The following is a 26,733-nucleotide window of genomic DNA, read 5'->3' on the forward strand; positions in this document are numbered from 1 at the left end:
CAGGATCACTGATTCAGTGCTTTTCGCGAAAAGTGAGCTTTAGTTTTTTTCGTGAAATGCCGTCGCTTTCTACCTACCTGAGCTTATCCTACTGACTCTAAAGCTGATCAATGCTGTGATTGAATACATGTGTTAATGCTGACGAATAAACAGGTCATTTGGCAAAAGAACAATGTTTGAAGTGTATAAAAAAAAAAGGACCATGCTTCGTCTTTATTCTGTTTGTATGTTACACGGTGATGATGCAAACAAAACGACATGAGTCAAATGAGTTTGAAACAAAAATGAGTGCTAGCGTGAAACAAATGTTCTGAAACAGAAATCATAGTTTGGAACTCAGTCACAGTCCTGGTCCCACTGTGGATGAAATGCAGTTGCTGCTCCTGGATCACTAAGCGGGTCTCTAGACTGAGTCCTTCCTCTGGGGGGATAACTAAGAGTTCTGGACATCTGGAAGGAAAGTGAGTCTTTTCATTCAAAACTCATTTCTTCCTCCTCACTTTGGGCTTCTTCACCGGCCGTAGGTAGGGGTTGTCGATCATGTTGTCCTCATTGGCCTTGTTGGATGGAGCGACACCGCTAGGAGGGAGCATGGAATTCTCTTTATCGGCACCGGGATCGTCCTGAATAACGACAACCAAGAGGAAAAAATGATGAGCGTTTCCTCACAGTCTCTCATCACCTGCCAACAAGTAGCGACGGGTACATGTCACTTTAAAACATGACCAAAAGAAAACGACAGGGATTGCTAAATATATATAGTTGTGACAACATGGTTTTGATCCTGATTTTAAGTTTTAATCCATATAAATGTCAAATATTATTCCAAATGTACCGCAAAATAATTAAAGTACCCATGCATGTCCTTTACCCAGTAAGGGATTCACTAAAGGTTTAGGGGTATTAAAAACGTGTGCAAACATTACTCCATGTGCTAATAAGCCGTACAAACCCCAGGGTGCCCTCAATCTATTTAGCATGTTTTCCTCTGATGAATATGTAAAGTAGGCAGATCTCATATGGGGCGAGAAATAAATGGGAGGGGGAAATGCAAATAAATTAATGCAGTGGGCGCAATGCAATTCATCAAACCTGTAGCTGTTTGCGATGACTGTTTTAGCACGGAAAATAATACGACTGATAAGGTGCAAACACGCAGAGATCCGCTGCAGAAAATGTTGACACAAAACACAAACTGCATTTAACCATTCTTGTAGGAATCGACTGATATTGTTTTTTAGGGCCGATGCCGATACCGATTTTTTTCCATCGGCCTTAGCCGATGACCGATAGAGACTGCCGATTTTCTTGAGCCGATATTTGGAGCCGATTCTACTTTTGCACCCTCAATTTACATAAAAAAAATTACAAAATGATGACAACAAATGGTACAAGTCTCAATTTAAAAAAAGGAACATCTATTGAAATGAACAAAGGTGAGGTAGACCGACACCAAGTAAAAAATATTTAACAAATAATAAAAACAGGGGATGTAGAACTAGAACAAGTCAAAAATAAAGTGAGACATCACATGAAATTATGAAAGAGAACTGTTCGTCGTTGTCCTGAAAATAGCTTTGACAAAAGTTGACCTGACGGAAGATATATTTTATTAACAGGATTATTGAGTATAAATATATATAATTATAGTATTAAACACAAAAAGAAACCATGAATAATAGTCCATTCCAACACAACTCCAGAACATAAATTAACAGAGGAAAATGTCAGATGTGCATTAAGCAACAAACTGTTCAAGTTTTTGTTCTAAATTACATCAACAAGAATAAATATTCAAACAAGTAGTAAACTGCTTCTCAAAGTTAAAAACTTCTCAGCGCAGCAATGAGAGGGAAGCAGAGAAAGGGGGAAAGAAACACGCATGCACGCACGCACGCACTTTATAGAATAAGAAAGTAATTCAAATAAAACGTGTATGTGTGAGAGACAGAAAAACGCGGCGGCGCGTATGGAGTCCAGTGGCAGAGAGGATGTTTTGCATGAAGGTCATGGATATTGCTCTGGACGCACAGCTAAAGGGAGCTTCAGTGTCTCTCTCTCCATGTTTTGACCGTAAAACTCTCGTGTCGCATTGACGGCAGAAACGTCAGGCCAAAATCAGCTGAGCAGCTGCGTAATTTACGCAGCGATGGCACAATATTCCCAAATGAGAGTGCGTGAGTACTCAGGAGCTCAGACTTGCTGGATGATGCTCAGTAGATCATCTTCAAACGGTGCAGACTGATTGACAGACTCTGTTGTTGCATTAACTCAGATCAATAGCATCAACAGATCAATAGGACGATTTCTGTCCAAATCTGCCTATTTTTTATAGACTGATCAGAGCAAAGTTACAGGACCTGAAAAAGCAGTTACATTAAATTAGGGGGGAAAATATCATTAGGTTTTAAAGGTGTAGTTTTTTTTTTTGCTTTTGTTTTTTTAAACATTTTCATTTGTTCTCTACATTAGTAAATGTTTGTGCAGCAGACAGAAGTTAATCCGCCTCCAATTTTATTTTCTCAAATGTCATTAAGTGCACGTCTCCACATTGAACGAGCAAAACGCTCATTTAAATAGGGCGGTCTGCACGCACGCTAATCATTGCTGCAATCCTAGTGAATCCGCCCCTCAGAGTATTATTTTTATATATATATATATATATATATATCTATATACTGTATATATATATATATTTCTTTTTTTAAATATTCAAACTACCATCAAAATATATGTATATGAATCCAAAATGCAGCTCCAATTTTCTGTGATTGTGGAAAACGGACAAAAAACTAAATAATTCACTTCCTCAAATGGAAATGTCATTGTTATTATTTTTATAATCATTTTAAACATAATGAAGTAGAAATTGCCAGGGATCTCACCAGGAATTTTTCACAGTGTAGGGTGATCGCTTGGTGTGCAAGTTTTATAGAGGGACGGGGGGCACACATGGCCCTATTTACAAAAAGGTTAAAAAAAATATGCAAGACAAGAAGAGGTGCTTTTATCTTGAAATGGGAATGTTTCATTTTTAGCTTGAAGTTGGTTCCAGGACCATTTTTCGTTCCGCTCGCAGTGCATTATGGGCCGGTTGAGTGCGACTAGTGTGCCCACCGTGCATACTTAAACAATGTCGCCGTATAGTACACATCCGGGTATTTCTAACGTACTCAATCTTTTCATACTATCTAATGTGAACGCACTACATACCGATACTCATTTTGACGTCAGACATAGTATGAGTAGTACGTTAGTATGACATTTTGTGCACAGTCAGGGTCACATCAAGTTTCACTCACGGTGATGATGTTTCCTGCCGTGTTCTCGCTGTCCGTCTGGTCGTCCTGCTCAGACGAGTCCGTCTCCTCCAGACTCTGCAGTTCCAGCTCTGAGGGTAAGAGGGCGCTGAGGTACGGGATGGCACTGGGCCGGGCCGCGATCACTGGAAAAGCATCAGCAGGGATTAAAACTAGAAGCAAGCAAAGTGTAGCGCTGCTGCTCTGCTTTTGTTCTGTTGGATTCACTCACACGGGAAGGCAGTGACGTCATCTTTAAAGAGACTCTCGGTTTCACCCGTTTTGGCCATGAAGCGTGTTAGCGCTCGCTCCACGTCCCGTCTCTGAGTGGCTGCTTTCTCTCGGACCACCTGGTAGTCAGACACCGGCTCTCTGAACGTCTGCAGAAACAATCAATGTTACATCACTTACATTTCTACGCCTCGAGAGAACAAAGCAAGTTCCAATTCATCAATATGACAAACGAGATACACTCCACACTGTGTGAGGTCCAAATACAAAAGACAAATATTGGATAAACAGAATTAGAATAAATGAACTGAAACAACTTTTTAAAATCTATAGTGTGTCCCTTTTAAGGAATAAAACATTTTCAATCCTCAATCTCGACAAAATTTTAACAAAATGGATTTAAAATGTGAGCTTTATTAGAAAAGGTATACGTTGAAACTATTCTTCCTGCAGATCCTTGTTGTGCTGTGGGAAGGTTCACACTCACAGGTGTTTTGATGTAGGTGTGCGGGTCAGGGAACTCTGGGAAGTGGCCCGGAATGTGAGCAGGATGAGTGCGTTTCTGTCCAGCTGACAAAGCTTTGGGCGTCACAGGAGCATTGGTTACAGGAGCTGAAAAACACAATATACACATCGGACTGGAATTCATTGTCCTCTGATCCAGTGGTTCTCACCCTTTTCAGCCTGTGACCCCCAAAAGATATGAATCTTTGTTTTAATCAGAAATAAAATAGGTTAAAAGTGACCAAAAAAGAGAAAAAATTAGAGTGGCCAAAAAAAAACGGACATAGAAAGTGATAAAAAAGGTTCAAAGTGTCAATATTGGCTTAAAAGTGGCAAAAATGGGGGGAGGGGGGTAATGTAATTTAAAAAGTAGGAACAATTAGCTTAAGTTGGCAAATAATGGGTATGACAAATTGTGAATGTGGTTAAGTTGGCAAAAATGAAGCATGAAATATGGTGAAAAAAGGTTAAAAGTGACAATAATGGGTCAACATATGCAACATTAGGCGGAAACGTAGTAGAAAGGGTTTATAAGTGCTGAAAATGTCTTGAAAGTGGAAAAAATGTGCAGAAAATGCATTGAAATTTGATGGAGAAGTAGCAGAAATGTAGCAAAAATGCATTAAAAGGAGCAAAAATATGGCAAGAAAACGTGATGAAAATAGGATAACATATGGCACGTTTAGTGTAGTTGCAGAAAAAAGGTAAAAATAAGCAAAGAAGGGCTCAAATTGTTCAAAATATATTCTGTTTCTTGAAGGCATCTGCCGACACCCCCCTCTCAGTGTCTTGTGACCCAAAATGGGGTCCTGACCCCAAGGTTGAGAACCCCTGCTCTGATCGATAGGAAATGATAAGTGGATTGTGCACTCACGAGCTGTTATGACCATTCTCTGAGATCGTTTGGCGTACACAGGCAGGGTGTCCACATTAAAGCCTACAGTGGGACAAAAAAACGTGTTTACATTTGTTTTGTTGTTTGTATTTAATGAAGCCGATGTGTGGGGGTCTTACCCATTTCTATGAGGGTCACCAACGTGTCCGAGAGTGTTGGGACACTGCGGGCGGTGTGCTCACAGTAGGCTTTAGCACATCGGCCAATCTCAGTGATATCTGAAGAGAAACAACACAAGAAAAGTCTCTCCACATTAAACTACACTGAACAGGTCATCACCCAGCAGGTGGAGGGTAGGGTGGGGAACTCTGGGTACCTCACGATACGATACGCGATACAAAGCTCATGGTAACGATTATCTCACGATATGACGATACTGATATTATCGATATATTAGTCAGAGATCAATCTATGACATAACAAGAAAAAGATTAAGTAAAAAAATAAAATTTTTGTTTCATATCTCTGAAAGACAATAAATTGAAAAAGTGTCTTATGAACAGTGACACTATTTTAGTGCAACATTTCTGTAAATAAGTGTCAACATACCAATGTAAACAAATAAGTATCTCCAATAGTGCTTTCTGTAAACAAAAAATAGGCTCTTTCTTACCAGTGACACCATTATAGTGCAGTAAACAATATATTGGTTCCTTCAACAAACAGTGACAACATTTCTGTGAAGATGTACCTGCATATTTTAGTGAAAAAGCAGAAAAGGTTTTGGGGTAAAAATAAAAAAATCCGTATTTAGTGGGAGCATATCGATAATTGATCGTGCGGAAAAATATTGCGATATATCGCCATATCGTCACAGTCCGCACAGGGTATCGGATTTATTTCTCTTTATCTTAAATCATGCCCCAACATGACACAGAAAGGTCTCACAAATGTTTTTGCACAATATCACACACACAAATTGAATGTCTAGAAAGATTGACAAATGGACAAATATGTTCAATTCCTGTTATATTCACGTTCAAAATCTCACGCTACGTGTTGGGTGAAGGGTCGCCAACTTGTCCTTGGACTCACAGAGCGGCTGTATTTCAATACATCTGAGCACTAAAGTGTCTTCTCAGCAGAGTTTGAGATGGAGCAGTAAGTGTGATTTATGTTTCTGTGTCACGTCGACAATAATTACGTGTCGCCTTCCGTTAACATGGACCGCTACGCCGTGACTCATGGCTGCACGTCAGCAGCTTGAATTCGGTTTCAGAGTCTGTCAGTGTGTGAGTCTTGTAGACGCACACACAGTTTGCGCACACATCTCACAAACATCCATTGCTCAATCCACAAGCACAATTGAAGATTTACACATGATAAATACACACACATACATGAGAAAACACATGTGTAAATTATGAATATATTTGTGGATCTGAAAAACATGCGAAAATCTGAAAAACACGTGTGAAAATCTAAAAAACAAATGTGAAAATTGTGGGTGTATTTGTGAATATTTCTGAGACAAATATCTCCCCATATGTCAAAGACAGCCACAGGTTTTATGCTGCCGTGAAATTTACTTACAGCTCTGCATCATCTCAGTGAGTGTTTCCACCGCTGCCTTCTCTGCACTCTCAAAACCACTCTCTGTGAGCAGAGCGCTGACCACCACCTGCAGGGTGCGCCGTCGAGCCAGGTGGTAGTTCTCTGCAGGGGTGGAGGCTGCTTTACTGCTGCTGCTGCTGCTGCTGATGCTGCTGCTGGCACCACGCTGTAAGAAACAAGACTAATGTTGAATCATCAAACACACACGGACAATGCAACAGCTGGAACAACAACTGTACAATTATTTGGATGTCTTTAACAGGGGATGGTACCATATATCCAGATGAAATTCTAATTTAGGTGTTGATTATGCAATGAACCTACATTGAATAAACTGTATGGTAATGATAGATTAATACCTACTACAACAGGCATAAAAAAACAAAAACAAATTATATGCTAATTCTCGAAACATATCTATAGCTCAGGTTTTTATTTTGTAGGCCAGTGTCACGGTCTGAGTTTACGTCCATGCTGAAATTATAACCCGAACCCTAACACAATCCAATAAAAAAATAAAACATGTGTCCGTTCACTTTGAAAAAAAAAAAATCATTATTTTTTTTAGCAAAAATTCATTTTTCGGTTGTGCTTATATATAATCTCAGTACGATGTGAACTCAGACCGTGACACCGGGGCCCAAAAGTGGTTCTTAGATACATTTTTAGTTAATCAAGGGTAGTTTCTGAGCAGAAAAAGAGAGAAAAAAATCTTGACCTTTTATTTTGAAGGGAATTGATTCATGCTGTAGAATATGATCATTTTATATCTTAAACAAAAAGTTGTGATAATTTTGAGTTTCTTTAATTAAGGTAAATGGTTAGTGTTTATCAACTAATTAGTAATAGTATTATTTATTTTCTTTACTTTTGATTAAAAATGTAGCCATCTTAAAATAATAATATTGATTTGTACTAAAAGATAGTATTTGCAAATTAAAGGGATTACCTACCCTCCAGCATTACAAAACAAATTATTATTATTATTATTAGACAGATAATTTTACAAAATAAGACAGTAAATTCGTCCTTTATTATTTCTCTTTTACACACTTTATTATCTCATTATTAATAAATATAGTTAATGAGTCATTAACTATATTTAAATCTAAATGTATTCAATAAAATTGTAACTAATTGTCTGATCTTTGGGTCGTGGATCAATTACCTAAACTAAATGATTAAAATAGATTTTACAGCTGCTGTTTAAACAGACGTCTTCAGTTTATTTTGCTATCTGTTAGCTGGCAGCTAATTTTACATAAATAGATAAATCCCAAAGACAAGTGATAAATAAAACGGTTTGCAAGGTAAACGCGGATGTTAGCTGACTGTACACCAACATAGAGTTGAATAAAGACAGGATAATAGCGAGAAGATCATGTACACTAGATTGAAAATCTGCTAGCTTTGAAACCGTCAAAGCACTACGTTACAAACTTCTTATTCTTACCGCTGCTGCATTCAGAGAACCTCCAGAACTAACAGCAGGATCCGCCATCCTCCACACCGACCGGCTTTCCTCTAAACGTCACTATTTTTAGGCTTTATTTTCGATTAAATCCCAATGTTTTAGGCAGAGCGTTATGCTACGTTAGTAAACAACACGGTGCGGCTCTGTGACGTCACTTCCTGTATCTATTTTAAACAGCGCCCCTACCTGGTGGTCAGGAAAACTACATTCCTTAAACTGGCTCAATGTCTGTATGGGGTACCAAAAAAATGACACAATTACAAATAAAATGAATAAACAAATGAATGAATAAATACATGCTGAATTAATAATTAAATACATTTGTTTCATCTTCGTTACCATATTTTTATATTTATTTATTTCCTCAACTATGCATGCTGTTTTACATGTATTTATTTATTTATTCAAACTTTTCCTATATATATTCAAACTTCCATATATATGTTCAAACTTTCATATTAAAACGGTTCTTATAAATATTCAAATATACATATAATATTATATATAATAACACACATATATATATATATATATATACATACAGTATATATATTTGATTTCCTATAATGTATCTGCTCAAGTATGGAGGTAGATCTGTTTCTTAAAAATGATTCAAATGATTAAAAAAGGCTTTGCGTGTTAAATATTTGTTTGCATTCATTCATTAATCAAGCTGCAAGTGAAAAAAATAAGCAAATTGAAAACCTTTGCTATATCGATGTGTAGTTTTTTAAATGACTGTTGTAGTAGGTATTGTTTTCATCAGTGAAGGTCCTTTGTTTGTATTCAAAAATAATTGTTAAACTGACATAACATTTGTACATTTTCCTGAAGAAATTGCAGCAAGAATCACAGGGATTGATGTCTAAAGTAATACTTCTACTTTTTGTTCTCACCTTAACATCTCTAAAGTTGCCAAGAGAAGGAAAGAAAATCAAATCTTACATGTTGTCCAGGATTTTATTCTGGTTTTCATATTTTTTTTCAGTAAGTAAACAGATACTTAGTTTTTCTGTCTGTTTTTGCCCACTCTAATTTGCAACTTTTAACCAATTTCTGTGGTTTTTAAAATCCCATTTCACCACCTTTTCCACCATTTTGGGTCACTTTTAAGTCATTTTATTTCTGATTAAAACAAGGATTTAATATGACTATATACTATAGCCCAAATAATAATAAACTTCCTGGATAACAGTGGATATTATTCATGTAAATAAATAAATGTGGTTATCACAGATTCATAGGTTTGTTTTTAATATTCAATCAAACGACCAACACACACACCAACCCCATTGCCAGTGCTTTTGGTTCAGAGAGTCTATAGTTAGCCCATTGTGAACCATCCCATAGGTAGAGCAGAACATTACAAACACAGCCAGACTTTGCACATGCTTTTCTTTTAATTTTTTTTAACACAGCATCGGACTGTAAAACAACGACAGAAACTGAGTGCAGAAGAACAAAGTCACAAAAGCAAACATAGCAGTACAGCTTATAGTACGTGGAAATACATCAGCGGTAATACGTTCACAGTGTAAATATAAATAACTACATATGATTGGATGGCTGAGAGTGTTTAAAATGTGCATATTCCTCTGGCCTTACACTGAGAACAACATTTTTAATGCAATAATTATGATGTCGCTTTTCAAGCACTGCTTTCAAAAACAAAGCAAAACGTTTAAAAAATGATAATACTGACAGAAAAACAAAGAAAGTTTAAAAAAAAAAAAACATAAAAGACAGCTTCTGAAATGATACAAACCAACACGGTTTTTGCTAAAAAAAAACATGCAGCATTTTCATCAGATTGTACGTTTCCCACGGCATTAGGAAGACTATTAACGTGCTGCTAATGAATCTGTGCACAAATAGCTGCTTAATAAAGCTTCATTGATCTCACATGGACAAACGACTAATGCACCAATGGAGTCTTTGAGCTCAGCAGCTTAGCTTAGCTGTTTATAAAGAAGTGTCCAGCTTCTCTGAGCTCAGACATATTCTCCCATGCAGTGTGAGTTCTCCAGTGTGTGTGTGAGTGTGTGTGTGTGTGTGTGTGTGTGTGTGTGTGTGTGTGTGTGCACGCGCTGCAGAGGCACTCGTTCCACAATAAAATGTCCCACACAGACTGAGGATCATCAGACTCCGTCTAAAGTTCCACCTCCGTCTCTTTGACGCTGCAGTGATCCTGTGAACACTAAACACGCTGCAGGTCGGGCCCATGCGGCAACACTGAGCTGTAGAAACAGAAACAACACGTCAGAGGTCAGAGGAGCGCTCACTAAGTACATGGAAGAACACATGGTGTACTAAGTACATGGAAGAAGTAGCAGTTAGCAAGTGTATCAACAGCAGTTCTACCTAAAGAATGAAGTATTGTTCTGAAGCTTTTGTTTGGTTTGGGAACCGTACGTAACGGTTCAGTTCTGTTTAACTCCAAATGACTTCCATTTTCATATATTTATCATTTTATTCCACAGGAAGTTGCACCCATGTTCAAGAAGTGGTGGCCCCAGGAATGAGGTAGATAATCTATATAGGTGAAGGTTATTTTAATTCTCTCTCTTTTCTTTTTTCTATTTTCTCTCTTTCCTCTCTTTTTTCTTTCTATCCTTTTTCTTTTTTCTCTTTTTAATTTTTACCCATTTTTTTTTTCTTTATTCTTTCTTTTTTAAAATCTTATTTCCTTGTTTCTTTTTTACCCCCTTTTTCGCTCTCTTTTTTCTTCAATTTTTTCCTCTTTTTTCCTTTTCTCGTTTTTCTTTCTTTAGTTTTTCTTCTTTCTTTCTTTTTTCTCTTTTCTTTCTTTTCTTTTTCTCTTTTCAATTTTTCCATTTTAATTTTCCCGCCTCTTTTTTTCTTTCTTTAGTTTTTCTTTTGTTTCTTCTCCTTTTTCCTCTCTTTTTTTCCCTTTCTCTTGAATTATCACCATGGCTGTTTTCACACCATACTGTACTATAATAACTGTAACTTCATGATTTGACTCAGTTTGTGTTTTTACACGAAAAGCTTTTAAAAATCGCTCCAAACTGACAGGAAAACTACGATTACTACAAGAACTGATTGTTGTGTTTATGCTGTAACTCACACCGTACAGTGTTGACATGATTTTCAGCAGCAAAAGGCGTCAAAGTGAACTAGCAAAGGTGAAGCGACACAGACTGGTCGTCTTTATGATTATTTACTATTCTAAAAATAGGTCAATTATGAAATTTCTGCTGGTGTCTTGATTACGTTCTGTTTGTCATATCAGCGGCTAACGACATTGTTCCCTGTGCAGTGATGTTTGATAGATTTATGGATGAACCTACCAAGTAAAAAGTATTTCTCTCCAATGTAAACATCAGTAGCTTTACATGACAGAGCAAACTCCCGTCTGCACCGTCTTATCGTTGTGGTTTTTACCATATCTGGAAAAAAAGGAGGAAAGCAGGAGGTTTCATCAACATGAGCAGAGAGGATTGATCTTCAGCTCAGGTGATGATGGTGATGATGATGATGATACGAACCCGTTGAGGTTGGCGGGCTCCGAGTGGTACACATGCTTGCCCTGCTCGGCGATGCTGGGCGCGTGGTGAGAGTTGCACTGGCTCTGCGTGGCCTTCAGGGTGTGGAAGTGACTCTTCATCTCCACGTGGTTCTCAGGCAGCAACATGTGCTGCGTCCCGTTCCCGTTAAAGTCGGTTTCTTTGGGAAGCTGGAGCTTGTTGGGGTCCAGGTGTTTCCGTTGTCTGGCAGGGGAGGACATGTCGATCACTTTGATGTCGGGGATGTTGGTCTTCCTCGTGTTGCCCTCCAGGTGAGCGAGCTGCAGCTTTTTCATGTGGTTGATGGCGACGGCTGCGTTGTAAGCTTGCTGTGAACGAGAAGAGAAGAAGGGTTTAATTTCACCCCTTACTATCAATATCACCATCAACAACACACACTAGAAGAAAGTGCCATATCTCCACTTTGGGTTGTTCCATGTCATTTCAAAAATGGCCCACGCACTTCGGTCTAAAAAAATAGGCATATTGTACATTTTCAGTTTGATTGGATGAATACTTTTAGAGATATGGCCAATTTAGTGATGAGGGTATGTGTCAGTTTTTGCTCTTGCTTATTTTTCTTCCAATATCTCAGGAATGACACCACATAGGAAACTGTAATTTGGTATAGTAATTTAGCTCCACCTACTCTTTCAGAATATACAAAAAGATCTGCTATACATCCTATCTGTTTGGGCCTTCAGTAAACTACTTAGCATATGCCTCAACTCCCTGTAATTTAATCATCTTTGCGCTATGAACATAGACTGTTCACATCACTAATGATTAGTCACATATATGCATTGGTTCTTGGGTGACACGCTCTTGAAATCAGAAAAAATGCTTTTTTTAATACTTACATTGGCCCGTAACTACATATGGGAATGTAAGAAAAATCTGATCTCTGTTTTAATTTATAGTATAAATATTACTTTTTCTTGGGATATAAAACAATTTTTCTTCATGCGACTCATTTTGAACCCCAACTTTTGGTTATTTCACCACTCGCAAATATTAAAAATAATTTACATGAGGCCATTGTAGTTTGCCTCTGTGTCTCATAATAATTTGTTATTTTAATGTAATCCTGCCAACAGACAATCAGACACGTGAAGTGAAAATGTTACCTCTTTGGCCGAGGGTAAATAAGGCATTCAATATGCACCAAACTAAATTATTATTTTTATCATTTATAAATCTAAAGGTCTAATGGTGTTTCACTCCAGAAATCCAGCTGAATGCACAGGCAAAGGAAGGAGGTGTTGAATAACTGTATTAATGGTCAGATTAGTTATTATTCTAAATGCTGACATAAATGTTAATGATGTGGCCCTTGAAACACGGAAATCCCGTTTCACAAGCTTCAAATTCAAAAAACGGGGAGATCTCAATCAATCAGGAGCAATTTGAACAGTCAAACCATAAAAGGACCATCAACCAGCACGATCTTATTAAAGCGTCCTTAATCAGGAAGGATTTAGACAGGCACCTGATTAATCCACTATAAAGTGCAGGTCCTCGACCAGCTTACGCCATCAAAAGCCCAGGAAACCAGTCTGCACTGACCTTCCACTTGGACTTGGCGAAGTTCTTCTGGATCTGGATGCTGACTGAGTAGTAGATGTCCTGGCTCCGCGCCGTCTTTCCGATAATCCTGGAGAAGTGATGACAAAGGAAATCGCACAGGGTTAATCCTGAATTCGTCTGGGACGTCATCGCAGGTCAGACCCGCAGGCGAGTGTGCGGCGACAAAGAACCTTGCTAATAGTTGCATTTGATACACAAAATCGTAAAAATGTGCGTAAACTCTGCCAACTGGTTTGGAACCTGTTAATTCTGTCTGAATCTAACCCACTATGGCAGGGGTTCTCAACCTTGGGGGGTCGCCAGAATATTTTTTTTAACAACTTAAGCCCATTTTTGTTTATTTTTCAAAGTTTTCTGCAACTCCACCACATTTTAACCCATTTTCATCACTAATTCTTGCCATATTTTTGCTCCTTTTAATGCATTTTTGCTACGTCACTTCCATTTATGCCATCAAGTTTTAATTCCTTTTCTGCACATTTTTTTTTCCACTTTCAAGACATTTTCGGCACTTATAAACCCTTTCCTCCACTTTTCCCACCTGATGTTGCATACGTTGAGCCTTTATTGTCACTTTAAACCTCTTTTCACCATATCCATCCATCCATCCATTGTCATACCCACTTATTCCCGTTTATCAGGGTCGCGGGGCTCTTTTCACCATATTTCATGCTTATTTTTTTGCCAATTTAACCACATTCAAACATTTGCCATGCCCATTATTTGCCGGTTTAAACTAATTGTTTCTACTTTTAAGCCAATATTGACACTTTGAACCCCTTTTACCTGTGTGCTTTTGGCCACTCTTTCCACTTTTTTACCAGTTTCTGTTGCAGTTCTGCACCATCACACAGCACACGTTTATCACCTGACATCCAGATGATTTGTTGACCCATTATTGTCACTTTTAATCTCTTTTCACCATATTTCATGCTTATTTTTTTTTTTGCCAATTTAGCCACATTCACGATTTGTCATGCCCATTATTTACCAGTTTAAACAAATAGTTCCTACTTTTAAGCCAATATTGACACTTTTTAGTCACTCTAATTTGCAACTTTGAACCATTTTCAGTGGTTTTTAAAATCCCATTTCACCACCTTTTCCACCAATTTTTGTCACTTTTAACCCATTATGTTTCTGATTTAAAGGGGACATATGGTTTTAAATCCTTCCTTTTTACATATAAATCATACAGTTGTGGTCTATATAAAGCAGAACTGCACTGCTTGGGTCTGAATTCCTCATTATTATAGCTCCACCCCTTTTCTACCCCTTTTCTGATGTGCTTCTGAGAGCAACTCGTTTTGGTGAGGTCTCTTTAAATGCAAATGAGAGACTCCATACCCCGCCCCCTCTTCAGGTGACACTCGGTTCAACTCCACCCTGCTCGGCCATTTTTGTAGTTTGATAGAAGAGATACGGCTATGTAGCGGCGCATAAACTTTTTATTCAGAGGTTATTTACAAAATGTCAACAACAGAAGACTTGTCCATCCAGTCTTACATGTTCCAGCCAGAGTCTGACCCAGCGGAGCGAGATGAAAATGAAGATGATGAACTTGCAGAACCCTAACAAGTGAGCTAACACAAGCACCGAGCTAACACAAGCACCGAGCTAACGCTAGCGCCAAGCTAACGTCACGAAATGCATTTTAATACAGTCTTTTCAAAGACAAAAATGGCAAAATGAAATGACTAATGAAAACTTTAGACTTAAATTAAATCACGTAGGCCATATCATCAAGGATCTAAAACGAGCACACAGCGCTAACATATGAAGTCTGAAGACGGTGCAACTGCTAATGCTAACAAAACAATGACAGGGACGTCTTATCATCACACTTTTTAGCGTTATTTACAGTTTACCGAAGTGCTCTGTTCATCGTCTCCAAAGATAGAAGGAATTGAACCCTCAATCAGACAAAGTCTTTCTGTAAATCCTTCTTTATACTGGTGGAGGTTGATGAAGCAGTCATCCTTGAAGTGCTTCACGCACACAAAAATGACCTTACCCACAGATGTGGGTACATTTCTATAAAAAATAAAACTCAACCAGACACTTTGAAAAGGTTCTGATGCTGGGAGACGGTGTAATGAAGCGTGTGGGTTACTACATCCAACAACCAAACATTTTGACTTATCCTCTCGTAACTTCGGCATCCTTGAGCTTGGACTACAAAATAAAAGCGAGAAATAAAAATGGCGGATTGCTCGAAGTGTTGGACCTGGAGTTGATGTACTAATTTGGCAGTTCCGCTGCAAATACTGTGACGTTATTGTCCAAAAACGTAATAGAGAATAGAAAAATCGAAACAGATTGAAAAATATGACCAAAACAGAATATAAAGATATCAACGGAGCACCTGAAGAGACTAATTTGAACTTTTCTGTATTTCTAAACACTCTAAATATACAACAAAATGCATTTAAGGGCTAAAAAAGTGGATTTAGCATGATATGTCCCCTTTAAACAAAGATTTACATCTTTAAGAAGACTATATATTTTGGTGCAAATAATAATAAACTTCCTTGATAACAGTGGATATTATTCAGATTCATAGAACAATGGACCATCATTTTGTTGACTTTATGGATGGATCCCAAAAATCTCTCCCCTTTATCCCCCTTATAGATGGCCCTGTCTCCACATGACTGTTCTTCAGTGTTCATGTCTGTGTTCAACCACCTTCATCTACAGTGGGGGTCCCAGCTCTCTGGAACCTTTATTTTGGGGGTCTCAGGCTCCAAAGGTTGAGAACCACTGCACTATGGGTACTGGTGCTGGGAGAAACTCACCATGGGTGTCTGAGTGCCTGGTCGGTGGAGAAGCGTGTGCTGGGATTCTTCTGCATCATGTTGCGTATGAAATCCTTGGCTGTAGAGAAAGTGACGCAGATCAGAACTCATGGAGGATTCGGTCAGTATAGTTACACATCATTGAGAAGGATTTAAAGCTCAGTGAATTTACCAGAATCAGAAATGTCGTCCCAGAAGGGCGAGTCAAACTCATATTGGGCCTTCATGATCTTTGAGAAGAGCCGAGTCTCGCTCTCTTCGTAAAAAGGCGGATATCCACAGAGTCTGTGACAAAACCAGATGAAATCATCGATCATTGTGCAGATATCTCACGCCCTCCAAATACACAAATTCAATGAAACGCTACAATCTTTGCAGGGCTCACAGTTTTCCTGTTTATATCACATGACTGCAGTCATGCTGAGTGACACATTGCTGAAAATACTGCAATTTTCCTCAAAACATTTCACTAAAATCTACCAAAAATAAATACAAATTCAACGCAAAATAAAGGACATTTAAAGTGTAGATCCTGCAAGGACTGATATTTTTCACTGATTGCTTTGATAATGTCAGTGTCTTACATACTATATATACTATTCACACATTGAAGTGCAAACTAGGGCACATTAATGTTAAAATTAACTTGTTTTGATCCACTTACGATCAGACTGGTCCATATTTGGCCCCAGAAATACAACTGGTGTAAAAATAAAACCCTACCAGACACAAGAGTATTTCTAACATCCTAATCATACACTTAAATGTTCAACTGGACAATCTGTAGACATTAAACGTGTACACCAATCACTTCAAAATGAGGCTAATCTTTCATTTTTTTTCTGTTATTTTTTGATATACTGATTCATAAATCAATAATTGTTGCTTGGTTTTGAATTTCATTACATACTTGAATAATCTGCATTATTTTATTCACATTTTGCCAGACTCAGTGATACAAAGGGTAACAAAGCTACCAAAATAAAAGCCAAAGAAGCAAAACAACAAACACTTTTTTTTGTTTTAGGAAAAAAAGAGTCTGGAGCTTTCAAAGTTGTATTTTATAGAAAATACATTGTTCATTAAAAAGAAACTTTAAGAAGCTATTGAGTTTTTAAATATTTATTAAACAGTAAGAGCACCCTTTTCATAGTCCTATTAATTTTGGTGAAATGTATATTTTGTTCTTAAACATATATTCAGTGCGTCACACTTACAGGATGTACGTGATGACTCCAATAGACCAACAGTCGACTGCTTTACTGTAGGGCTTCTGTGCCAACACTTCAGGAGCTGAGAAACATCCAATAACACGAGAAAAGACATTAATAACAGATCTATACAAGCTCATAATTCATGCACAAAATGTAATGTAATAAAAGTTCTATGGAGCCAACAACTCATTAAGCATCTACAGCAGGGGTGTCAAACTCATTTCAGTTCAGGGGCCAAATATGAAGCGGTTTTATCTTAAGTGAGCCACAGATGTTATGCAGGAAAACAAGTAATTTCAACATTATTGTGCCATTGTTTGCACTTCTACGTATACATAAAATACATAATATATAAGAAACTGACAATATCCAAGCAATAAGTGAGAGATATCAGTCCCAACAGGGTCTACAATTTCAATTTCCTATATTTTGTGACCAATTTCTATTCAATTAAAGAAATTATTATGTAATAATTAGAGGAAAATTAAAGAATTTTGTAAGAATGTTAAGTTTTTCCAACAGTGACGTGCCGTCAGGGTAGGCAAGGTAGGCAGTGCCTACCCAAGGGTGAATTGATATTTTGATTATTTGTTTTAATTATAATATAGTTAAAAATTATTTATTTTTCCATTTCCAATAGCCTACAGTACCTATAAGTTTGAAAGTGTTCGCATTTTGTGCGTTTCATAGCCCAAATGACTTAAGAGTGCTATTTCCTGGAACGGCTGCCGTCTCACTCTGCTGTAAGGCAGGAGGAGGCCACGCCCCCTCCCAAAAGCACGTTGCTGCTCTGCCTCTGTTTCCATAGCGTGTTTTTATGTGTTTGCCCATGCGCAGTCAGTTCCTCAAGACGAAAACCATTTACGTAAAAAGGCAGCTCTCTATGTTGCCTTTGGACGTAACCGCGCTATGCTAAATGCTATACGTAAGTTCACAGTACATTAGTGAATTGATCCCATGTGACCGCTGCTACTACGTTCTCTCTCGCTCTAGCTAGTGGGCGGGATTACACTACAGACAGGATGACAGCGCTAGAGACGATAAAGTGACTTTTTTTTGAGGAAAAACGACAGCTTTTAAAAGATGGGAATCCAACACCTGAGTTACCAGAGCTTAAGCAAAGGTAAGGTCAGAACATGTTTCATACTTTCTACAGTGAATGGTAGAAAAGGAAGGACTGTTTTTGTGGATTCTCCTCACTGTGGCTGTTCTGAGTTGTTGTTGTTGTCATTTTCTTCATGTTTCTGTGTTTCCAACACAAACGATGGATGTGCTGCTGTGTGTCATGAGATACAGTATATTTTATTGGGAGAGTATGGAGGCTATATTAAATAATTGTTTATGTTTCTTTAATGGTGATTTAGGATGTTGATTTTGTTAGATGGTTAAATACTTGTTCATGTGGATCTTGTTGGGTTTTTTCTTTCTTATTATGAATTTTATATTTTGATGATGATGAATTCATGTTGGGTGTGGGATACATATGTATGTGTATATACGTATATATGCATATGTGTGTATCCATAAAATGAAGAGTCCGTCCTTAAGACTGCTCTACTGTAAAGTGCCTTGAGATACCATTGGTTATGATTTGGCGCTATACAAATAAAGATTGATTGATTGATTGATTGATAAGCTGTTGTAAATTGCTTTACACAAATAAATTGAATTAACACTTGCCAGCAGAAACATATGAAATTGTCATTGGTGGTCTTGATTTGCAACGTGCCTACCCAGCCCTAGTGGTCACGGCACGTCACTGATTAAACATGATTCCACTAGGAAAACTGTGAGCGCCTGAAAATACTGTTGAGTTTCATTTAAAAAATGATTCATGTTTTCTACGTCATTTTTACTGGCCATGAGTTTGACACGTAATCTACTACAGTGTGTATGATTGGCAGGAGGAGGGGGGAGGCCTTTCCTCACCTACGTATCCTGGCGTCCCACACGCTGTGGACATGATGCCGTTGTCCACCATCTTGGACAGTCCAAAGTCACTTATCATGATCTTTGAGTTTTCCTCTGGGCTGTAGTACAGGATGTTCTCTGGCTACACAGTGAACACACACACACACACACACACACACACACACACACACACACACACACACACACACACACACACACACACACACACACACACACACACACACCACACACACACACACACACACACACACACACACACACACACACACACATCAATGCATCAAATGATCAAATGCACTGTACAGAAAACAACTATTCTAAACTGGATTTAATACAAAAATTTACATTTCAGTTTAATAAACCTATATTTAAGATTGAAACATTCGCTTTCCTTTGAGTTACATATTTAGGGAACAATATTGAGTGAGACGCACACACACATTTCGTGCATGAATAATGTGTGTAAACATAAATACGTGCGCGCAAATATTAAAAAAAACTTTGAAATGTCCAAATAGAACAAAGATAATATTACGGTCACGACGTCAAAGACATAATGTGTCGAGAACAGATCTGTAATGTAAATAATGGACACATGAGGGATACAGAGCCAAGTTAGTGATTATTTTAAAATATCATTTTGACATTTAAGACCATGTGATGTCGTTTTGACAACGATTTTTGTCGTAGGACTTAAAACCCCAAATGCAACTGCGATTCTCAAATTCAATTCACAAAGTTGTACGATTTCATTCTTTCATGTTCGCAATTGTGTTTAATTGTGTTTGTGTCAGTAATGTATTTACTTATTTATTTGATTGGGACAGTGCATGTTAATGGACATACAGTACATGAATAAAAAATACATGAATATAAACACGCCAGACTGTAGCCAGTTGCTGATTATGTGTACTTATTTTAATAAAGTAGTGACATTGATGTGTTTCTGGCTCGATTAAATGGGGGAAAAATAATGGAAGAGACAAAAAACTGTGTTGAAATTATAAATTCAATGCAGACAATTCTTTGTATGAACATGTTACTTTTACTTTGAAGGCTCTTTGAGGAGATGTAAAACATGAATGTCTGCTTCATTCGTCATTTTGTGTTTTTTCGCATCATTTTGTGTATTGCTTTTTAATTTTGTCCATTTCTGTTGTAAATTTGTGCAATTTTTTTTTTGTTTTTTGTGTACTTCAGTGGTAATTTTGTGCATTCTTTTGTCATTTTGTGCTTTTTTGTTGTCATATTGTGTATTTCTGTGGTTGTTTTGTATATTTTGTCAATTTGTGTTTTTTTGTTGTCATTTCATGTATTAATCTGACAATTTGTGTATTTTAAAATATATGATAAATTCAATGCAGACAAGCATCAATATGAAGATGTTACTTTTACATTGAAGGTTCTGTGAGGAGATGAAAAATGCTTTAATTGAGGCGACGCTGAAGGAAAAAGAGAAGCTAACGTAGTGTTTTCAGTGTTTTTACTCGCGCTAAAATGTCCAGTTTTAATGAAGCAGAATAATCTAAGCATTATGACTGGAGTAGGTGATGGTCATATTCATATGGTCATACCTTGAGGTCCCGATGCACGACTCCGTTTTGGTGCAGGTAGCTGACGGCCTGGAGGACCTGCTGAATCACCGAGCTGGCATCTTTCTCTGAGTACACGCCTCGGTCCAGGATCCGGTCAAAGAGCTCCCCGCCTGAAACTCTGATTTCAAAAACACCACCGTGTTACCCTCACTGGATTTAACAAGTCTGGCTTTAATTATTCTGCTGTAAAAAGAACAGAAGGATGGTAAACTCACAGCTCCATGACCAGATAGTAATGAGTGCGACTCTCATAGAAATCCTCCATCCCCACCACGTTGTCATGTTTGATTCTGTTTGATCAGGACAAACATTGAAGTGTGAATAGGTGTAAAAGGTGAATAATTGTGGACTCCAGTGAATCACCTTCTCAGCACCGTGATCTCATTCTCCAGGTTAGGATCTTTTTTCTGCTGCTTCTTCTTCACACACTTCATGGCAAACGCCTTCCCCGTCATCTTCTCCTTCACCATGTACACCTCAGAGAAAGCCCCCCTGTTCAACACACACACACGCACAACTTTCATCACAGCGGCGCAAAAGATCAGATCCAATACGAGCATTAAACGTAAAAAACAAAGAGTTTGTATATTTTTCTTGTTTTTTTGTGCATTTTTGGATTCATTTTGTACAGGGTTTTTTTGTGTGTATTTTTGGACTCAAGTCATAATAGCAAATTTATCCTATTTGTTTTTTCTCTTCCTCTGTCCTTCCTAACTCAAAAACACACACACACGCACACAAACACACACAAAGTACTGGGTCACTGTTTCTGTCTTTCTCTTGCATGTTGCAAATTAAAAATTAAAAAATAAATGAATAAATAAAAAACAAGAAAGGGTGAAGATATATAAGCATAAACTGTTGTTTCTCACTTTGGTGTTTTGGCTCATGATGAAACAAAAATACAAATATATCCAAGCATTAAAAGTATTTATAGTTTTTAGTTATTTTTGGGTTATTTTTATGGCTTTCTGTTTCTCTGAACTGCTTTGTAAGTATGAGTATAAGTGAAAATTGTGTCTCTTTGAAAAAGCCCGTAATAAAATATTTATGGAATGGTTTTTTTTTTTTAAATAAAATGTAGAAATGATGACGGGTAATTACAAAATGGAGGTAAACTAAACCAATGAAGTTGCATTATATATATATATATATATATATATATATATATATATATATATATATATATATATATATATATATATATATATATATATATATATATATATATATGTCTAAAACAAAAATCCATTGTGAGATATTACTGTAAGTTGTTATGCAAAGAGTGTAAAAATATAAATATTTATAATAATATATAATAAAAATGTTATAACATCGTTATTAGAGGGATAAAAAATCACTTTCTCATGAGCATTTGCATTGAAATAAGCTGCTAGCATGAATGCTATCATCATGGCGGCTGCTTAATATCTGCTGTGAATCTCTGAGGCTTAACCATTCCCAGGTCAGGAGCTTATTATTCTGCTCCGTGTTCCCTGCTATCTTCAGCGTTGTCTGGGAATAGTTGTTCCACCAGGTGGATTATAGGCTCTTTATCCCTGACGCAATGGAAACACAGTCTGAGGCTCACGACACACAGGTCGTGAACTGAGCATGTGCAGCAGCGGCCCTCAGGAACAGAGCGAGGGGCGGCAAAGTGAAGGTCCCAGAGTGTCTCTGTCCTCTACTTCCACCGAGACGCTCAACCAACATTCTACACACATTGCTACACACGGCTTTATGAGCTCATAATTTACTCATGAAGTATTCATGACTTCTACAAGAAATCAAGTCCTAATCATGCACAAAATCTCAAAGCTTCCACAACAAGAAGCAACTAAAGGTATAGATTTAGGGCTGAGCGATATGAAACAATACTCACATGTTGATATTTTTTCTGAAGTATAATCTGATATTTTTTAAATCAATGAAGTCTTACCAGAAAAACAGTTCTGGGTTAAATTTGCTGATGAAAAATGCCACATATTTATTAACAAACAGCTGCACAATATTTGTCACTGTTGGCTTCTTCTCCTCTAGTCTAAGGGACAGCACGTGTGAGTGAGTTCTGTAGTGTGGCTTTTTTAGGGTTAGAACGCACTCATAAATCCATCTAACTGAGTTTTCCATGCTGTTCTGAGAAGTAGCAAAAGCAGCAACTCCTGAAACAAGTATTTTAATACAAAATGAGCTTTAAAATAAAAATGTATTTTTATAGGTAAAATTTTTTCTGTATCACCAAAATAGAAATCGCAATATATTGCCCAGGCCAAGTTATTTGCACCCTTTGTATTGGCATCTTAATACTGAGTCTGTGAAATTACATAAAAAGCTATATATATATATATATATATATATATAATATATATATATAATATATATATATATATATATATATATGTATATAGGCGTTATTGTAGTTTTCAAAAATGAAAGAAAAAACATGAAAATTACCAACTAATTCAGTTGTAAATACAGTATCTTAGCCCCTCCTAATACTCTACTTCAATGCACTCCACTAGGGCCGGGCGATATGGACCAAAACTTATATCTCAGTATTTTTTCTCAAAATGGCAATATTTATTACCAAACAGCTGCACAGTTTGTGCCACTCATGGCTTCTTCTCCAAGGGACAGCACGTGTGAGTGAGTGCTGTGGTGTGGCTTGTTTAGTGGTAGATACTGTATGGGTTCAGACACAATTAACAATCCATCTAACTGTGCTTTTTATGCTGTATTTTTATACAAAATAAGTTCTAAAATAAAAACATATATATATCTTCCTTTCCATCTCGATATATTGCCCAGGCTGAGTTATATGCACTCTTCGTTATGTAATCTGTGTGATCGACAGTACAATTATATAAAATGAGATATAAAAATATATATATATCAATATAGGCATAATTATAATTTTCTATATCGACAAAAACAGAGAACTTCACTCACACAGTCCTCAGTCCCATTAGGATTAATGGTGCTCACATTTATTCTAAACAGGAAAACAAGAGGCTGAACTGGATGCTTGGGAATAGTTAATCTTACTTTTTGTGTGTCTAATATTTGATCGTTATATATATTTTCTGGGAGGATTGCAACATTTCAGATGCTTTTTCAAGCACACACTGCAGCAAAGGACTGATATGCATCCATCCCTCTCATCCAACCATGGCTGATGCATTCAGGACAAAACTTGTTTGTTCAAACACCAACAACGACGACGACAACAACAACAACATCAGGCTGATGTGAGTGCAGCGGCAGCACTGCTGCAGCACGCCTCTGTTTACTGCAGCCTCTTGTCCATTTTTACTGCTGCAACCAGCAGGAGAAAACTGGGAAGTGTGTAGAGCACAGAATTATTACTATTGGTATTTTATTTCCTTCAGCACATCAAAATAAATCAACCTGTTGTAGTCACGCAACAGTCTGCAGAAGAAAGATGTATGAGGAGAATCATCGGTGTGTGCTTGTTTTTTTTTTTGTTTATTTTAACTTGAAAAATATCTTTATGTATTAATCATTAATTTGAATAGAAGGGGATTCCTGTGTGATGGGATTTTGCTGTTTTGTAGTATTTCTAACATCTTATCCTCACTTTGTAAAATTATTTTAATTAACAGATTATTTACTGATGCAGCTTTTTAAAATACAGAAACCTAAAAATAAATTCATAAAAAAAACCTTTCCTGTATGAAGTCTGCATATTCTCCCTCATTTTTTTTAGAGTAAATGAAGCATTTCTGTTGATAGGAATAAATGCATTTTAGCTGAATAATACAATTTAATTTGTGTAAAAACTGTCTTTGGAGTCATTTAAATCAACTTTTAGCCTCAAACACATGTAACATCCCTTTATAGGCCTATAAAGTCTATGCAGTCTATGCTATAAAGTCTATAGCATAGACTGCCTATAGCCAAAAACACCAGTGCATCTATTAATCATACCACATAATAATTCCAGCAAGTTAAATGCGTCTACTTTTTTAAAATAATATGTTAAGGTTTCATTTATCCAGACAACTTTTATAAGAAAAGTTACTTTGAAATTTAAGCATATTATTGCATTGGTAACTTACATGATCTCTGTAAGTGCTCGTGTGTGTGTCCCTTTAAATATTGTCAGCGCAAGGAATTGTGGGTCAGCATTATGTGGTCTCCTTTGGTAAAGGATGAATAAGTGTTTCCTAAGCTAAAGGAGGTGAAAAACAAAAAAAGAAGCATTGAGCCTCTTTTCCTGAGGTTAAAGAGAACTCAAGCACTTTTTATCATGGCCACCACTTAAAGCTGTGGTTTGTAGAATGGTGAGGCGCTCCACGTTCCCTCCCTCCCTCCCCTCCTGAACGAAACTCTGCATGCACACGCACACTGTGGACCTCTTTTCGACTGTTTTCCCCATAGAGACTAGTAACACATGTAGGGACTTTATCTTGTGCTATTGGAGAGTTTTCTGACATTTTAGAGACATAAAAGCACGTATCAGTTGCGAGTGTGAGGACAGTAAGAGGGTCAGAGTCACAGCTGCTGCTCAAACACAAGCAGCTGATCTCAGCGGATCAGAGCAGACACACTCCGCCCTAAGGATGAACGATTAACCTTAATCGCATCGGTATCAAAGTTTTCACTCGTGCGATAACCTAACCTCAGACGCTGAGGTTTTTTCTTCCGTCTTCATCATTTGATTGATATATATGTTCACCAATCAGAAATGCAGAGAACCGCCTTCCGGGGCTGCCGGCCAATCAGAGATGGTTACAGGACACGAGCTTGTACGCGCTGCAGCGAATCAGTCACCCCTCAGTTGAGTGCGCGAACAACAACTACAACTATGAAATTCTCGTTAACGAAATCATGGAATCGACCAATGAAAACGCTCCTTGAAAACATGAGCATCTTTAATCAGTTTCACCTGCTCAGAGTTTCAACAACATCTCATCAGAGCCACAGAAGATCTGTGGGAAAAGTTGTTCTGTTGTTGGACGAGACCATCAGTGCCAGGGTTGTAGAGTCTGGAACATTGATAACTTCTGATACTTTGTCCATTTATTTATGTTTAATCATTACAGTCTGGAATGATGTCATCAGGATCATTAAAATTATGTTAATTGAATTTAAGTTGATCAAAACTTAATCAATAAACCTGCTCAGATTCAGTAAACCATTGATCCCTGAGGGGAAATTGGGTGACATTAATGCTGCTCTAATATATGACATGAATAATTAAAAAGGAGCAAAACAATCCATGTCAGCACAACTTATGTCTACCTTTTAATTGTATCCTACTCATTATATTAAATTACATTTTTATTTTTGACATACTTTTTTGTTTAATTATAGTTTTCTTTTTATTAGTATATATTTTGTTTCCTCACAGTACAAGTTATATTTTCCCTTTAAATGCATCTTACCTTATTTTTGACATACATTTGTTTAATTGTGGGTTTTTTATTTATTAGTATTTATTTTGTTTCCTCACGAGTTAAAAACAAATTTTCTGAAAAAATGTATTAATATTTCTAAAAAAAAAAAATATTTAAAAAAAATGTATGTAAAAAAACACAGAATTTGGAAAGAAATAAAAACGGAATTTGGAAAAAAAAAAAAAAAAAACGCACATGCTTTTAGATGTATGAACTATTTTTAAAAATTGTAGATCAAATTGCAATATCTGTCAGAAAAGTCTGCACATGCTGTCAAAGGTCAACACTACAAGAAGTGCAATTATTTTGAGACAGCAATGCATGTTTTGCTATTGCAATGAAAGAAGTTAATTTATTTTATTGCATAATTGTGACCATCACCAGAAGGGTAAGACACATTTTATTATAGGGAGGATATAAAAAGGGAGAGCAGTGTTACACCTAGGTGAGGGGGTAATTAGTTTTTTTGTCAAAATTGTGCAGCCCTACTCCATCCACACTGCAGATAAATTGGATCTGTACCTTCCACCTTAGAGCTATTTATTCCATCTGTTCTTTGTCTCTGACTCGGGGTGCCAAAAGCTGCATTAGAGATTTCAGATGGAATAAAATGCAATGGGACTGTCCCTAGTTTCAGCTCAGGAACATGCATCGAGTTTTGACGAGCAGCCAATAGTAATGCTTAAAACGGCTCATGGGATTG

General features: G+C 37.1%; 2 protein-coding genes across 2 annotated transcripts in view; both read right to left on the reverse strand.

Annotated features, from left to right (window-relative positions):
* Positions 1 to 197: 197 nt before the first annotated feature.
* taf8 (TAF8 RNA polymerase II, TATA box binding protein (TBP)-associated factor) lies at positions 198 to 8,112 on the reverse strand. Its single transcript, XM_028453699.1, has 8 exons — positions 7,937 to 8,112; positions 6,463 to 6,649; positions 5,049 to 5,147; positions 4,909 to 4,971; positions 4,018 to 4,142; positions 3,532 to 3,679; positions 3,303 to 3,445; positions 198 to 623 (listed from the first exon to the last, which is right to left on the reverse strand). Exons 1-8 carry the CDS (start codon positions 7,982 to 7,984, stop codon positions 483 to 485), a joined length of 954 nt encoding a protein of 317 aa, XP_028309500.1. The 5' UTR covers positions 7,985 to 8,112; the 3' UTR covers positions 198 to 482.
* Positions 8,113 to 9,588: 1,476 nt separating this feature from the next.
* Positions 9,589 to 26,733, reverse strand: part of camk1gb (calcium/calmodulin-dependent protein kinase IGb) — a 20,664-nt gene continuing 3,519 nt past the window's right edge. Inside the window, exons 3-13 of the mRNA XM_028453698.1 lie at positions 20,974 to 21,102; positions 20,826 to 20,900; positions 20,590 to 20,728; positions 19,013 to 19,136; positions 17,087 to 17,162; positions 16,042 to 16,154; positions 15,870 to 15,948; positions 13,051 to 13,138; positions 11,467 to 11,813; positions 11,269 to 11,367; positions 9,589 to 10,194 (exon numbers count right to left, since the gene is read on the reverse strand). Of these exons, the coding sequence (XP_028309499.1) occupies positions 11,310 to 11,367; positions 11,467 to 11,813; positions 13,051 to 13,138; positions 15,870 to 15,948; positions 16,042 to 16,154; positions 17,087 to 17,162; positions 19,013 to 19,136; positions 20,590 to 20,728; positions 20,826 to 20,900; positions 20,974 to 21,080 (1,206 nt within the window). The 5' untranslated portion in view covers positions 21,081 to 21,102 and the 3' untranslated portion in view covers positions 9,589 to 10,194; positions 11,269 to 11,309. The remainder of the gene's footprint in view (positions 10,195 to 11,268; positions 11,368 to 11,466; positions 11,814 to 13,050; positions 13,139 to 15,869; positions 15,949 to 16,041; positions 16,155 to 17,086; positions 17,163 to 19,012; positions 19,137 to 20,589; positions 20,729 to 20,825; positions 20,901 to 20,973; positions 21,103 to 26,733) is intronic.

The sequence above is a fragment of the Gouania willdenowi genome, chromosome 7 (genome assembly GCF_900634775.1).
Source record: "Gouania willdenowi chromosome 7, fGouWil2.1, whole genome shotgun sequence".
Lineage (NCBI taxonomy): Eukaryota > Metazoa > Chordata > Actinopteri > Blenniiformes > Gobiesocidae > Gouania > Gouania willdenowi.

Excerpts from the sequence above, each read along its gene's own strand:
- taf8 (XM_028453699.1), bottom strand. The coding sequence starts at position 7,984 with ATGGCGGATCCTGCTGTTAGTTCTGGAGGTTCTCTGAATGCAGCAGCG. Across the intron at positions 3,680-4,017 it reads ACACCTACATCAAAACACCT|ACGTTCAGAGAGCCGGTGTC; the intron begins GTGAGTGTGAAC and ends TTGTTTCTGCAG. Across the intron at positions 3,446-3,531 it reads TGACGTCACTGCCTTCCCGT|TGATCGCGGCCCGGCCCAGT; the intron begins GTGAGTGAATCC and ends ATGCTTTTCCAG.